This window comes from Bombus terrestris, chromosome 1 (genome assembly GCF_910591885.1).
Source record: "Bombus terrestris chromosome 1, iyBomTerr1.2, whole genome shotgun sequence".
Lineage (NCBI taxonomy): Eukaryota > Metazoa > Arthropoda > Insecta > Hymenoptera > Apidae > Bombus > Bombus terrestris.
This window is the reverse complement of record NC_063269.1, coordinates 731,543-746,661: the sequence shown is the minus strand read 5'-3', so window position 1 is coordinate 746,661 and position 15,119 is coordinate 731,543. Positions and strand designations below refer to the sequence as shown.

The window sequence follows — 15,119 nt, the reverse complement described above, 5'->3', positions numbered from 1 at the left end:
GTACAATCTCGCTTATTCGAACAAGTCGGAAAACAATGCAGTTCAGATAACCAAGCAGTCCTTATAGTAAAGATTCATTAATTATTCCATTAAGCTTTTCTTATTAACTCGAGTAATAGAATTTATAGTTCGGATAATAAAAGCTCAACGTTAACTTGTTCATTTAAATGAGGAGCTAATAAATGAGACTTTACTGTATATAAAATTCTTGTTCATTTTTTTCATATATATACATACTTTACATATTAACATGTACCTACATTTATAAAAATTAAGAACATTTCTTGATAATATTAAATTAATTTATAAGAAATAACTGTATTAGTGACTATGACTTTTTGGTAGAGAATATAATTAAAAAATAAGGAAGTTAATACTCGAGATATGCTTATTGATATTTCTATTACGAATTTTAAAGAAAAGAAAAAGTCCTAAAAGAATAGCCATCCTTGTTACTTGTTACTACTGTCATATTGATTAGTCTTGATTACTAAGAGTAGGGAGACAGTACAAAAAGTATAGACGGAAAAGTTTCGGTCGTAAGTTAAGAATTAAAGATAGCCTCAGAAAGTTTACGTTATTTATTTGAGCAGGGATTTATCCTTCATGAACTTCGCAAGTACTAAATATACAAATGTGTATAAAATTCAACTAATTAAAAAGGTTGTTCTGGCAAATGAAGATTGGAATTTAGGGGTGAGCTTCATATCATATATTAATAAAATATGTCATATATATATTTTTTTTTTATTTATATCTTCCCTCTTATAGATATGTATGCCTCTTTATTAGAGGAACATTCCTTTAAATTGGCAAGCTTATTACTATTTAAACGAATAATTTATTAGTTATTACGTCCTAAAAAATTGTTCATTAAAATTAAATACATAAATTTTAAGTTTAGTAAATCCTTTATTTAATTGCTCTTCAAGAAAATAAAGTAGAATTATTTATTAATATGCACTATAATATTTAAGAAACTGTTAATCCCCCACAATTTATGATTTAATAAAATTCAATAATTTATGATCCTTTTTAATATAGCGAAAAGCATTTCTTTCCATATTGAATCCTGATAAAAATGTTCGATTTTCCCTATTATTTTATTTATATAACATAAATAAAAGAAAAATTGCAATTTTTTCACGACTGGTTAATTTCGAAGTATGACAAATTATGTAACTACAAACTAGATGAAATTAAATTTATATTTATGAAACTATTTCTATAATTATAACAATAGTAAATTGTATATATTTTGCTGAAACATGAATTGATTATATATCTCAAGTGAGTGAGTAAAAGGATAAATTTAATACCTTCTCTGTATTGCTGTCTTTTGCTTATTTCTCTAATAGTATACAGTATATTAGCTAAAATTTTAATAATATGTATATCCAAAATCTAACATGTGATCTTACGTTGCAGTCTAGATATTATATGTGCTTCTCTGTAAAACTAATAATTCTAATTTATACTCTTTTGCTCGCGCACCAGAGCATATCTATATGTATAACATATAACTAAACATTTAACAAAATATACATTGTAGGCATTAAATTAATATGGTAAATCATCAGAAAGCGATATCACAAGCAAAACATTTCGCTTCCATAAAAAAGAAATTGTTAGTAAATGAAGCGATGGTCCACGTAAAAAATGAAAATTACCATAAGGCCATATACCTTTACGATAAAGTAAGTTTTTTAATTTCACGTATTTGAACTCATTCAAAATATTATCATTTAAAAATGAATAATTAATTATGAGAATTGATGTGTCGAAGTGTAGTAAAGAAGTAAATAATCAGCTCAAAAGTTATTAAATTATTTGCAATAGTCTAAATTGTATAGTAATTTTTAACCCTTGTAACATTTTAATTCTTTTGCTTCGCTAATAACCCATGTATGCGATTGGTCCAATTGTACATATATAAGAAAACAAGAAAGATGCTAAAATATTAAATTTAAAGTTAAGTTAAAGGAATTGAAATGTATTATAATTTATTTTTGTATAATTGGAAATTTTGATAAGTACTAAATAAATACATACTCAAAATCATATTTTCTTTGTAGGATTACATTGTAGGATCCTTTGTAGGATTAAATTATTTTTCTTTTACATATGCGTATAATATAAAATAAATTGAAACGGTATATTTTAAGTAATATTACTACATTTTCTATTAAAACCTGACAATTATGCTTATTGTTTGAATTATTTCTTTAAAGTTATTAATATAATGTACTATTAAAAAATATACACATATGAGCTATTAACAGATATAATAATGTGATCGAATGAATATTATCATTGATTTTTTCGAACTTTATTAGGACAATAACTACCGATCTCTCTTTTTACTAATTTAATTTTAACAAGAATATTTATAGAAATATATAATAGTTATTGTATATTTGTATTGTTATTAATAATAGAAAAAACAATTCATTTTATAAAAAAAGATACCTTACCATACCACTTACGATTACCACGCTCTTATTATATCGTTAAGAAGAGAATATCACATTATTCTTAGACCTATGTACATAGAGAGTGTTCGAAAATGATTTGTCGTAAGTGACATAGCGTTATTCTACACCTCTGGCTCAATGAAGATCTGCAAAAAAAAGTAGCCGCCAAATTGACGTAAATCACGAATTTCAGGGTCAAGGATAGTTCGACGATTATTTTTTTTGCAAATCTTCACCAAACCAGAAGTATAGAATAATGCTATGATGCTCATGACAAATCATTTTTAACACCCTGTACATATATATATATATATATATATATATTTATTTATTTATTTATTTATATATTTGTATAGCAAAGAAATATGTACAATACCAGAACAATTTGTTCCGCAACAGTTTGCCCTTTAAATTTTACTATATATTATTACATCGAACAAATACACATCGATTTTTTTACTAGCAGATATTTGTAGTTAAAGAACTATTAAAAAATTATACAAGTAGTAGAAAATATAATTATAAGCATGTTTAAGAATTATAAAATAATTCTATTATTAAGAACGATTTTAATGTAATCGTTATTACTTTTAAAAATATGAAAGAAAGAAATTTTTAATTGATACAAAGATTAGTAACATATGATTTAAAAAATGCGTAGCAAATCAATAAAATTTAGAATTTTCTAACTATAATTACTAACATGAACTTATTAAATTGTTTCATATAATATTGGTGAAGATTTTATCAATGAATCCGTAGAAATCGTTTAAAAAAGTTTTCAATTTTTTCTCGTATTAATTCCTTGTATCTTATTAATTTAGTTATAAGACATACATATATTATTTTATCTTTTATAACGTAATACAAATTTCCAGCATAGTAAAAAATTTTGACGTAATTACAACATAAATGAGTCTTTATTCTAAGCGAAAAAGCAGGAAGTAAAAAAATACTTCTCCAAAATAACTCAGAACTTGATGCTGTACAATTATGAATTTTAATGATCAATTTCTATCGACGAAATTTGAGTAATATATAATAATAAAATTTAAATGTCACAGGATAAAATAAATACTTCCTGACAACACAAACTAAAGTAACTCGAAATTCCTTTGCACACATACGATCAGTGATTTTTAGATACCGAATTTGCCCGCATTGTTGACTGTTTCTAAGGAAACAAGGCATCTAACCAAGGTGTCGATAACCACACGTCTATTCCACACGCAAATCACACGAAGTAGTACATACTTACCTTGCATTCTAAGCTATTTTCGTGAATGAAACGCGCTTAGTGAATTCGTTCTGACGGTTTCCATTTACTATTTACAAAAAAGGGATCGAAAATCGTCACAGTGATATTTTTAAATATTTTCTTAACATAAAATATTTTTTACACAAAAACGTATATAAATTACATAAAGAAAAAGTATAAAAAAGCGATTTTTCTTTCTTCTCGTATTCGTTATTATAATCTTTCTTTTATTTCCAACATTATTTCATCTTTAAAAAAAGAGGGAAATTAATCCAAGATCAAACATAAAAAAAATAATCAACGATGGGTGAAGTACTTGTATCAGAAACTACGGATACTCAAGACGATATTGATTCGAAGATCATGGGTATACTGAATCCAACGATACATCACCATGATTTATTGCAAAGCTACGTGCGAGTGGCCGCAGAAAGCGTTTCAAATTTGAAACAGTTCGAAGAATCGGAAAATTTCGATAAGGTTCCATCTTTGGGAACCTGTCCCGACAAAGAGTTCATCGATAATTACGATAAAGAAAGCCACATTAATGGTGATAAAAAAGATAGGAAAAATAATAAAAAGCAACGTGAGAGTAAATCCAATAAACTGTCAGTCGAATCAGAAATGAACATTCAAAAGAAAAAGAAATGACGCCGCCTAAATAATGGTACTCGCCACCAGGAAGAAGTATACACTGATAAGGATCGCGCTGCCGCGGTAAATATGGGAACCAAAGATATTAAACAATCGTTAAAAATAAAGCAGAAACAGGATCGTAATTTACAATTGCCAGAAGACACTGGGCCCAGAACTATGTTGGCTTTAGGATTACGTGAAATGCGAATTGGCGATGTTAAAGTCGCAATGAATTGTATCAACAAGGTTCTTTTTAATTCTCTTTTTAATCGGATATATGTATGTATGTAATTATATTTTCATTTTTTGGTGTTTTGCTATTTCCCCCCCCCATTTTCCAATTGCAAAGGAATTTCAAGTTGTATAAAAATTAATCATCTAAAATGTTTAGTATTTATTATATGTAAATATTTCTCTTATGATATATTTTGTGTATTCACATTCTATAAAAATTGCATTAAACATAAACATTACACTGATTCATAACGTCTGTTTAAAGTCGTGTAATTGATTTTGGAAGGTACTTTGTTTTAATAATATTATTATACGAGTTTAACCGATCTTTGAAAAAGTAAATAAAAATTTGTTTTCTATAATAGAATTAAGAAAGAAATTAAGACACAGTAAAATATCATATTAGTTTCTGTATTATTATCTTTATTTATTATATTTATTTTATATCTCGTATTTTTTTTAAAGATATATATGTAGATATTTAGTACAAAAAGCACCATCATTAAAAAAATAGCATTTAAGAAAAAGTTAAGAATCTAATCAAAGGTCAAACAAAAATCGATCGAGAAGCTCATATTAATATTATAACATCGTACTTTTATCAATTATTCTTGTTATTAAACATTTACATAAACATACCTACTAATCAATTTACTAAAAATATGTATGTAGCATTTATGTGCAAAATTATTAATAAAAATTTAAATTTTATTATTTGTAAATACATTTAGTCATCACAACATTGTGAAACATTAAACATACATTGACAATACATAATAAATTTATATGTTCATTTAATTAACACTTTTACTGTAACATACATTTCATTTAATAAGTTGAATAAAATTAATTAATAGTAGATAAAACTGTTTGTTTTATAATAGAAATAGCGAATTATTAGTAATTGTCTTTATCAATTAACATTTAAAAGATACAAAATATATCATTTTTCCATTATAGTGCAATTCCCTAATATCTTTATCTTATTAGATATTATACAAAGTAATAAAAAATAATTAATAAAGTATACATATATACATACTATTCTTCATTAAAAATTATTACACACGAAATATTTATATATGTCTGTTAACTATTTGTTTTTCACACTATATTTTGAGCACAATGTAATTACATCATGTAATTAATATTATTCTTCTCCGCCAGGCATTAGATCTTGAGCCAAATGATAACAATGCATTAATAGCACGAAGTAAATGTCATCTTTTATTAGGAGAGCCCCAGAAAGCACTGCAAGATGCTGAGAACGCATTACGATATAAAATGAAAAATGTCAGCATGGCTAACGCAATATACTGTAAAGCAGAAGCTTTATACTGCATTGGTGATTTTGAAATGAGTCTTGTATATTATTACCGTGGCATGAGAATACGTCCAGAATACGGACAGTTCCGCCTCGGTGTTCAAAAAGCGAAAAATGCGATACAAAATATACTACGTAAAAATTGAATGTTTCTATCATAAAAACGTAATTATACAGAATACTTGAAATAACACCTTTTTAAATCGACGATTTTTATAAGTTTAGCGATTAATCAATCATGGTAGAAACTGTTAAATATGTTTACTAATATATGCAATAAAACATTTATATACACTTAAAATATAACATAGAAAAATATAATATAGAAATGTAGAAAAAATTTTATACATACATACATATTATATACATATTCATTTATTTATTTATTTATTCATTCATTCGTTTATTTATTTATCTATTTATACTGAATATAAGTAACATTATTCTTTTATAATGAATGTTTCATATATAAACTAGTGATAGTGAGATATATTATATAGTATATAAATCAATTTGTTTAATTATACATAAATTAATTTTTCTTTTCTTAATAATAATTAAATGGACATATTTAATGTCATCAACGTATTTAATATTTTTCGTAATTTTATAATTCCATCAAATAGGTAGTACATTTATTATATTAATATTACCTGATATTACTATTGCAGTAAGAAGGAATAATTGTGTCACTTGTATGTAGGTTAGATAGTCTCTTTAATTGCATATACCCATATATATATAATAAAACGCAACAAAATATTACGGCGAGGGGACTATTTATTATATCCCCTTTCTCTGTTTGAATGTTAATATAAAAGCATATTGAAATTTGTTTATAAAACACGTAAAAAAGAAGTATTTTATAATGGCAGAAACTGTTTTAAGTTCCGGTGAAAAGACTTTCATTCTCCATGGAATAGATGTAAGTTAATATAAGAATCTACATCTACATATATATATATACATATTTATTTTGATAATAAAAGTTATTTTGTCATATTTTTACGATTCTATAATCATAAGGCAGACTTTAGAAATGATGGTAGGCGACGATGCGAATATCGATCAATGGAAATTGAAACTAAATTAATGCCACAAACACATGGATCAGCAAGATTACGCATAGGAAATACAGATATACTTGTTGGCATTAAAATAGAACTTGATGTACCTCACGCTGACAGATCAAATGAAGGAAAATTAGAATTTTTTGTTGATTGGTATGTAATGCTTCTCATAGTGGTTATTTGATATCCTTTACTAATGTCCAAGTAATTATTTTATAAAGTGAAATCCTTTATATTTCTAATATCAAAATTAGATAGATAATTTTATAATAGTTAAAAAGATAAATATATGGTAATTATTTCATATTGCGTATTATGTTTCAGTTCTGCTACTGCAACTCCAGCATTTGAAGGAAAAGGTGGTGATGATTTAGCAACTGAAATAAGTAACATTTTAACAGCTGCTTATCAAACGCCTAATGCTTTTGATTTAAGAACATTATGTATTTTACCTCATAAGAAATGTTGGAAAATATATGTTGATATTTTGGTAAATAGTGTTTATACATTTAAATAAATATTATAAGAACAATAATTTAAATATTTTATACATACATAATGTATATACGTAGATTCTTCAGTGTGGTGGCAATCTTTTTGATGCAGTAGGAATTGCAGTTAAGGCTGCATTAAATAGTACAGAAATACCAAAAATTACAACTGCGACTCTGGATGGTGGAGAACCAGATATTGAATTATCAGATGATGCTTATGACTGCATACAATTAGATACCAGCAATTATCCAATTATTGTTACACTGTGCAAAGTATATTTCCATCGATTTATATTATATATTTCATTATTTTTATATTATGGATATTAAAAAAAAGAATCTCATATTGAGTTTAAAATATGAAAACTATCAAATGTTTGTATATATATACATGCATAGTTTAGACTATTATTTAAATTTTTCTACAGATTGGAGATAATTATATCGTGGATCCAACCTCGGAAGAAGAAGTATGTAGTGCAAGTAGTATTGTCATGTCTGTATTACCAAATGGTAAAGTTTCATCAGTGATTAAGTTGGGTTATGGGAGCATTCAGCCTAATACTTTTATCAAAATGTTGCAAGTAATTATTTTGTTATTTATTGTAAATAAATTAATCCTATACACATATATGTGTAAGGTTTAATAGGGTGCATAGTACAACAAGAAATAATAAGAACAGTAAGAAATTATTTTACGTGCAAAAGCGAATAAAAAATATAGAATAAAATTTTTTCATTTGAATCATTGTTTTCAAGAAAATGAAATTCTTGTCTATATATATATCCAAACTCGAAAAAATTTTCTCGAAAAAAATGTTGTATACAATGTTGATGTCATCTAGTTGTACCATGCATTTCGCCACATCTTGAATATGTATATATCAAAAGTAACAAAAGTATGTTTTCAGATAGGGAAAAATATAGGATTACAATTAAATGAAAGTCTTATGAAAGCACTGAAAGAAGAAAGTCAACTAGGACAACAAAGACAAATATTAGGATTTCTTAGATAAATATTTGTAATAAATATAAGTATACCTTTAATCCTAAATATAATTTAATTTTACGCATAAATGTATTGAATTTTTTGTTATTCTTATATCTCATGTCTTTTAAATAGCTTTCTTTTTATATGTATTTTCAATCTATTAAATCTGTACAAGTGGACAATTTGTAAGTGAAATAAACGAGATATTTTATTTAAAGAAAGAACAATAAATAAAAAATTATAATAAAGAAACATAAGACATACAATATATCTTGAATCATTATTTTATTATGTTCAGATACTACTTAATAGTAAAATTGCATACTTAATATTGAAATTACAATAATTCTTATATGGGAGAATTCTCAAAACCATATGTAGCAAAAGTTTTCGGCTTCTCGAGACCTTTGTAATCTTTAGTTCCTGGAATTCTTGCTTCACGTGTTGGTCTCACCATCCAACCAGATTGTCGTGTCCAATCCTATGAAAATAAACATTTTGGTATGATACTTAATATCAAGATGTTCCATTTGCGATATATTGAAAAATTATTTCTTACGCCTGTGTTATATTTGTAGTAATACCGTGCGCCATAAAGTATAACAAGACCCATCAAACATTTTGCTATGACATAACGTGTAATTATTGCATTCTTATTACCCTATAATTAAATATAATATCAAACAAAAATAGTATCAACTAATGAAATTACTTTTGATATATGATCTAGCTAAAAATTTTATTCTTTTACCATAAGAGGAGTTAATACTCTTTCAAGTGCATTTAAAGGTATTCTATATAATCTTCGAAGTGGATTATAATAATGCCTATAATATTCCTTTGTTGTTAATGGTTCTTCTGGCGCAAGAATCTGGCTTTTAAGATACCGGGCTCTCCATGCACGTTCTTCTTCCGTCATACCAATCAAACGTTCTCTTTCTCTCACTAAACGGCCACCAATATTCATTGCTTTTACACCACCAGTAGGTGAAGCTGCCATTGTAAATAAATTGACTGAAACTATAAAATTGTAATGATATAATAGCTAAATAATTGCTGTAAATATAAGCTGTAATAAGCTGTAAAATATTGAGAATGTATTTATCAATGACATTAATTACATAAGACACAAAATATAAAGAAAAGCAAAACCTGATATTTATATAAAATTTGTGTCTTTACGCGCGTATAAAGTATGTACATAATACTAATTTATATAAAAATTAAATAAAAATTAAAGCATACAGTAGATTACATACATTTATAATATAACTATTATGATACAAACTATACAAAATATACAAAATAATCAATTTTACTTACGTAATTGTTGATATATATTAAAGACAATACTTATATCTTATAAAAATTAATCGCAAATTACGTTATATAATATACGATTGAATATAACCTTTCATTTCTTTAACAAGCATGCGCATTACATTACATGACAGTAAGTATGATTTACATGTGTAGTTTACCAAGAAAGAACTCGAAGAAACGTAAACGTGATTTGAAATAAAGTTTTCATCAGTGATAGAACTTGAGATATTTAGTTGGCATACAGTTTTACGACCAAATAGTTAATAGTCTATATTTGCAATATTCAAATTTTAATAGGAAAAAACAGTTAGTATGTTTATAACGTTTATATCAAAGTTTGTTATTTACCAATAACATTTGCAGCGCAGATTCGAATTCTTTTAATGTATTTTACTTTGACATATTTTTTTCATCATTCGTGATATTTTACATTACATAAATATCCTCTTGCTTGTACTAATGCCTTAAATTTAAGTTTGACGTGAATGGATATATTATAATGATATTCCATTTAATTAATTTTTTATAAATTAATCGATGTAATTAAATATGTGTTTACAATATACATAAAAAATATAATGCCTTTTATGAATTGAAATTTCTAATTACCATCTTTTATGTTTACAAACTACATTGAAGAAAATTATTTTATAAAATTCTTAATTTTTACAATTTCATTTTTTATTTATATTTAATATTTTACAATGTATCAGGACATTATAAAATAGGTTATAAACAAATAAACTTTATTAATCATAAAATTTCCATGAGTAAATAAAAATTAGAATGGTAATTAATAAAATCTGGAAGTTATGTACATATATTTAAATAAAAACATTTTGTAATTTTAAAGAGATAAATTTGGCATGAACATATGACACAATGTTTATTAAACTGTTAAATGTGTATTTAAATAATTAAATTCAAGCATTAGGCTTGGTACTAAAATATTTTACATTGCAATATACAGTTTTCTATTATCTTTGACATTTGTTAATTATTATCTAATCGTACTGCTTGTTTATTATTTTGATATTATTGATTGTTACTTTTGTAAAATAAAATTCATGACCATATTAACTTCTAATACATAGATCGAATATATGATTTTTATAACATTGCAATTCTCTTATACTTTCTTTTACATCAGGCAATGCTCTATGAACATGATTTTTTTTAAAAATAGGTACATTTATATTCCATCTCCTGAAATTAAAATAATTATGTACTATTTCATTAGATATATAAAATATAATGTAAGAAGAAGTATTCCTAATACTTACTTTATTAATTCTTTAATAGTAGAAGTATCAATAATTCTATAATGTAAATAATTATTAACTAATGGCATATATTTATACAAAAACATGCGATCCACATAAACTGAACTTCCTGCTAGTGGGCATGTTGCTTCTTTTTCAATATATGTTTTTAAATACTTTAGTACAATCTGTTCAGCATCTTCTACTGTAGTTTTACTTAAACGGGACTCATTGATTAATCCTGTCTAGAAATGTAAAAAGTATACCTTATAAAGGTTTGTATATCATTATTGAATCTAGCTACCTCTGTTACAAATTCATTTAGAATGTTTACTTTTTGATGAGTTGCCATGCACCAGTAATTCATATTGTTTAATATTTCATCTGGCTGATGTATAATAATGTTTAGATCTTCGCTTACAACTTTTAAATCTTTATTAGTGATTAAGCATGCTATTTCCAAGATTTGAGATGTATTTACATCAATGCCACTCATCTGAAATATATGTAACGTAATATAAAAAAACGTATTCTATAGTGTAAAATTATTTAATGGTATTAACATACTTCCATATCTAACCAAACAATGTAATCATTCAAATTACTTTTTCCCATATTTGTATTCATGAATAGCTCAGGTGATTTAACTGTTCAAAGAAATTTTTCATTAGTTTTAGAATATATGAAGAAAATTATACTTTTTTATTGTGCCTTTCTATTATAAAATTTTAAATTCTAAATGTTTTTTCGTTGCTAAAATATAATCGTAAAAATATTTTTAAAATAGCGAATTTGTTTTTATTTACATTAATTTATTTATATTTTTGAGGTATTTATCCCAAATTTAATAAATTGTTCATAGTAAAGTTTGTAACAAATAAACTATATTGAGGATAATACAAAGTATACAAAGTTCAGATTACCAGTATGGAAATAACGAGGAACAGTTATTCGAAGACAATTTTTTGACCATTTCAAACAATATGCAAAAATTGTCTTCATTTATAATAAATTTTAATCTATTTCAATTTCAAATATAAAATGTATGAATTCCAAACTACGAGAAGAGATCACAAGAGGCACACGCAAGTGTATAAAATTCAATTATATAGAGATATTAGTAATGGTAGATATAACAAAATTCACTATTGAAAGATAACTACAAATTGGTATAGTAAAGTGAAATTCAGTTCCTATTTTGTTATTAATCGTATATAACAGAGTATTACTTATTATTTGCTTATTACTTTCTTCAATTTTTTTTCTATTAGAAATATAAGATAAAATGTTTATAAATTCATAATATAAAAAGATTTTGATATAAATATTTGGACGTTTTGTAAAGAAATTATAAAAAATATAATTAATTTACTAAAAGAACAAGTTCAAATTTACAGTATATGTAATTTTTTAAAATAAATTCTACTAAATTATTTTAGTAAGTAATATATAAAATTTACAGTAAAATATCCAAACTTTCTCAATTCTATGTTAGTAAAACCAGGATTATTAGGCTAATTTAAATTTATCTTCTTATTAGAAAATCTTATATTAGTAAAATCTGATAAAATAGAATCAAATTGACCTATAGAAACCACTAAACAGAAAAGCAGAGAATACACAGCGGTGGTGGCGGCAATGACGGAATTGTGAAAAAACTATCGTTAAGATTTCATAGAAAAAAGGCTCCTTTGGAGTTATTGAATGACCATAATTTTATTCAATAATTATTTGTTAAAGAAATCGTAGTTTTTGAGAAGAATATTATGGAAGCAGAACCTTTAGAACTCGAAGATGGTGAAGTTATAGATGATGAGGTGAAATATTGTAAAAGTTTATATTTGACAGGAGTCTAACCTATTATAATCATAAATACATTGCGTTCTAATGTTAAAATTCATAGTTGAATTAAAATTATTTCAATTGAAATATATTATTTGAATAATATAAATTTTCTAGACTTTGCAACTGTGACACTATATTTCTTAAAAGCATTTTTTAAATATTAAATGTAAAAGTTATTTTTATGACGATGAAGTATATTCGCTAATTATTATAATATATTTTTATCTAGGCAAGCGATATCGAAACATATAATGTCCTAAAAAGACCACATGCAGTTCCAAATAAAGAAGAAAATGTAAAAATGGGCTATAGCGACGAGTCTGATGATTCTGCAGATTCTGAAAGTGATTCTGATTCAGATTCTGGACATATTAAAAGTAAAAGACCTAAATTAAAACTGAAACGATCTAGAAATATGACAAAAAATTGGTCAGATAAAAATGATAAATATAAAATATGGTGTCCTCAGTTACAAGAAGAATCTTTAACAGAAAATCTAATATTATGTGGTGTAACTAAAAAACAAAATCACGATCGTAGTGTTGAGAGTTATAACATTCCACACCGTTATTCTTTTAATGGGACTTGGAATATGGAGCACCGCAATAATAATAGCTCAGAAGATGAAAAGGATGGGGAAAGAAGGCTAACAAATAAAAGGACAAATTCTGATAGAACTAATGTTAAATTGAGATTAGGAAAGAAACGTAATTTGATGGACATAGATAATCAGAAAGGAGCTGCTAGAAAAATAGCAGATTTAAGTACAACAGTTGAATCAACTGATTCAGATGTGGCTACTGACATAACATCAAAACTTAGCGAGAAAAAGGATCTTCTTATAAGTAAGAAATTTGTTGTTACCTTAAATTAATGTATGTATATAGTTATTTGAACTTGTACACTTTGCAGGGAGGATTGTAGATATAATTGGTAAAGAAAAAGCCATTGATTTCTTTCAAAAAACTAAGAAGATTGAAGAAGGGGGTGGTATGTTAATAATGAATGGATCTAGAAGAAGAACTGCAGGAGGTGTATATTTGTGGTTAGTAAAAAACGATGAACATATCCCACGAGAAAAAATAAGTGAGATCTTTTATTATGATAAAAAAGAACATGCTGAACAAAGGAAAGCTGATGCCGTTGCAAGAAGACAGAAAGCACAAGAATTAATAAAGTGTTTAGAAAGTAAGTTATTTGTTATATGATAAAAAGAATTCTTTCTTAATAAGACTATTTTTAATGTTTATTATAGATGGTTCAGAAAAAGATCTTCCTGCCTTGCTAACAAAAGCAGAACTTTCTACAAGAGAAATAGCAGAAGAAGCAAGATTAAGACGTGGAGAAGGTATGGATAGAATGCCAGTCGATTCTGATCGGACAATGACTAATCCGCCACCTAGTCCTGTAACAGATGATCCAGATCATTCAGAGCATCCACTTGTACAAAGGCATGTTCAAAGTTATGGAGACGATTTCCTTGATATTGGAATAGACATAGACAGTATGGAAGTACTTTAAAATATTATAATTTCTTTGTAACAAATGTATTGCGCAAATAATTTGTACAAAATTGAGAAAAGTTCTAATCTTTACAAAACATCTATATACATAGATTATGTGAATACAGTTCATGTAATTTGTACGTTTGCCTACAGTATACACAGATAAAATTTGTGGGCATGATCAAATAATCATGATCAGTCCAAATCTATTGCAACGACGTTCCACATTGTGATAAAATAATTTATCAAATGTACATATTATGGTAATATACTTTGTTATTTTCTCAAACTTTGAAAAACAAAAAATATTTGTATACTCTTTTTTTATGTTTCATTTAACACATTTCTATTTATTATTAAGATAGATGTAAAAAAATGTAAGAGACGTAACAAAAATGAAGTTTCATAGAAATTACAGTAACATAATATATAAATATTTGTGTTACACCATTTTTATGAAATTTTCATCGTTGAAGATTGTTTTTTGTACATAAAAGTCACTATGGAAATAAATATTAGATTATTTGTACTTTGTATAATATATTAAACGACTTATCTCATGTACAAAATTTTACTTTAAATATTATGTGCATAATAATTTGTTTTTTTGCTTATCAATGTTCTAAAATATATAAATTTGAGAAATTTAATTAAAATACCTTGATATTGGTTAAATTCTTTTAAATGTAGTAACATGATTATA

At 25.5% G+C, this 15,119-nt stretch overlaps 5 protein-coding genes across 13 annotated transcripts; 3 read left to right on the top strand and 2 right to left on the bottom strand.

The window, feature by feature from the left end:
• Positions 1-446: 446 nt before the first annotated feature.
• On the top strand, positions 447-6,214 carry LOC100644746 (outer dynein arm-docking complex subunit 4). Of its 2 annotated transcripts, XM_048407920.1 has the most exons (3): positions 447-696; positions 1,553-1,697; positions 5,770-6,214. In XM_048407920.1, exons 2-3 carry the CDS (start codon positions 1,566-1,568, stop codon positions 6,070-6,072), a joined length of 435 nt encoding a protein of 144 aa, XP_048263877.1. In that variant the 5' UTR covers positions 447-696; positions 1,553-1,565; the 3' UTR covers positions 6,073-6,214. The 2 variants fall into 2 exon arrangements, with proteins under 2 accessions (XP_048263877.1, XP_020719942.1); XM_020864283.2 differs by lacking the exons at positions 447-696; positions 1,553-1,697 and adding an exon at positions 4,311-4,614.
• A 195-nt stretch (positions 6,215-6,409) lies between these two features.
• LOC100643837 (exosome complex component RRP42) lies at positions 6,410-8,567 on the top strand. Of its 4 annotated transcripts, XM_012311747.3 has the most exons (7): positions 6,440-6,552; positions 6,630-6,851; positions 6,953-7,149; positions 7,321-7,486; positions 7,569-7,763; positions 7,919-8,074; positions 8,402-8,567. In XM_012311747.3, the coding sequence occupies exons 2-7, from the start codon at positions 6,795-6,797 to the stop codon at positions 8,504-8,506; spliced, it is 876 nt and encodes a 291-aa protein (XP_012167137.1). In that variant the 5' UTR covers positions 6,440-6,552; positions 6,630-6,794; the 3' UTR covers positions 8,507-8,567. The 4 variants fall into 4 exon arrangements, with proteins under 4 accessions (XP_003392871.1, XP_012167200.1, XP_012167137.1 ...); XM_003392823.4 differs by having other exon boundaries at positions 6,410-6,851; XM_012311810.2 differs by having other exon boundaries at positions 6,410-6,851; positions 8,391-8,567.
• Positions 8,568-8,749: 182 nt separating this feature from the next.
• LOC100644354 lies at positions 8,750-9,953 on the bottom strand. Of its 2 annotated transcripts, none has more exons than XM_003392828.4 (4): positions 9,805-9,953; positions 9,233-9,501; positions 9,041-9,142; positions 8,750-8,962 (listed from the first exon to the last, which is right to left on the bottom strand). In XM_003392828.4, the coding sequence occupies exons 2-4, from the start codon at positions 9,479-9,481 to the stop codon at positions 8,831-8,833; spliced, it is 483 nt and encodes a 160-aa protein (XP_003392876.2). In that variant the 5' UTR covers positions 9,482-9,501; positions 9,805-9,953; the 3' UTR covers positions 8,750-8,830. The 2 variants fall into 2 exon arrangements, with proteins under 2 accessions (XP_003392876.2, XP_003392877.2); XM_003392829.4 differs by lacking the exon at positions 9,805-9,953 and adding an exon at positions 9,741-9,757.
• Positions 9,954-9,963: 10 nt separating this feature from the next.
• On the top strand, positions 9,964-14,945 carry LOC100643270 (phosphorylated adapter RNA export protein). 2 transcript variants are annotated; one of them, XM_048407885.1, is made up of 4 exons: positions 9,964-10,110; positions 13,141-13,756; positions 13,824-14,099; positions 14,167-14,945. In XM_048407885.1, the coding sequence occupies exons 2-4, from the start codon at positions 13,213-13,215 to the stop codon at positions 14,430-14,432; spliced, it is 1,086 nt and encodes a 361-aa protein (XP_048263842.1). In that variant the 5' UTR covers positions 9,964-10,110; positions 13,141-13,212; the 3' UTR covers positions 14,433-14,945. The 2 variants fall into 2 exon arrangements, with proteins under 2 accessions (XP_048263842.1, XP_012166767.3); XM_012311377.3 differs by lacking the exon at positions 9,964-10,110 and adding an exon at positions 12,741-12,883.
• On the bottom strand, positions 10,665-12,734 carry LOC100643393 (probable oligoribonuclease). Of its 3 annotated transcripts, none has more exons than XM_048407906.1 (5): positions 12,652-12,734; positions 11,634-11,713; positions 11,401-11,562; positions 11,088-11,311; positions 10,665-11,010 (listed from the first exon to the last, which is right to left on the bottom strand). In XM_048407906.1, exons 2-5 carry the CDS (start codon positions 11,691-11,693, stop codon positions 10,881-10,883), a joined length of 576 nt encoding a protein of 191 aa, XP_048263863.1. In that variant the 5' UTR covers positions 11,694-11,713; positions 12,652-12,734; the 3' UTR covers positions 10,665-10,880. The 3 variants fall into 3 exon arrangements, with proteins under 3 accessions (XP_048263863.1, XP_012166573.2, XP_048263867.1); XM_012311183.3 differs by lacking the exon at positions 12,652-12,734 and adding an exon at positions 11,990-12,178; XM_048407910.1 differs by lacking the exon at positions 12,652-12,734 and adding an exon at positions 11,873-11,982.
• Positions 14,946-15,119: the final 174 nt, after the last annotated feature.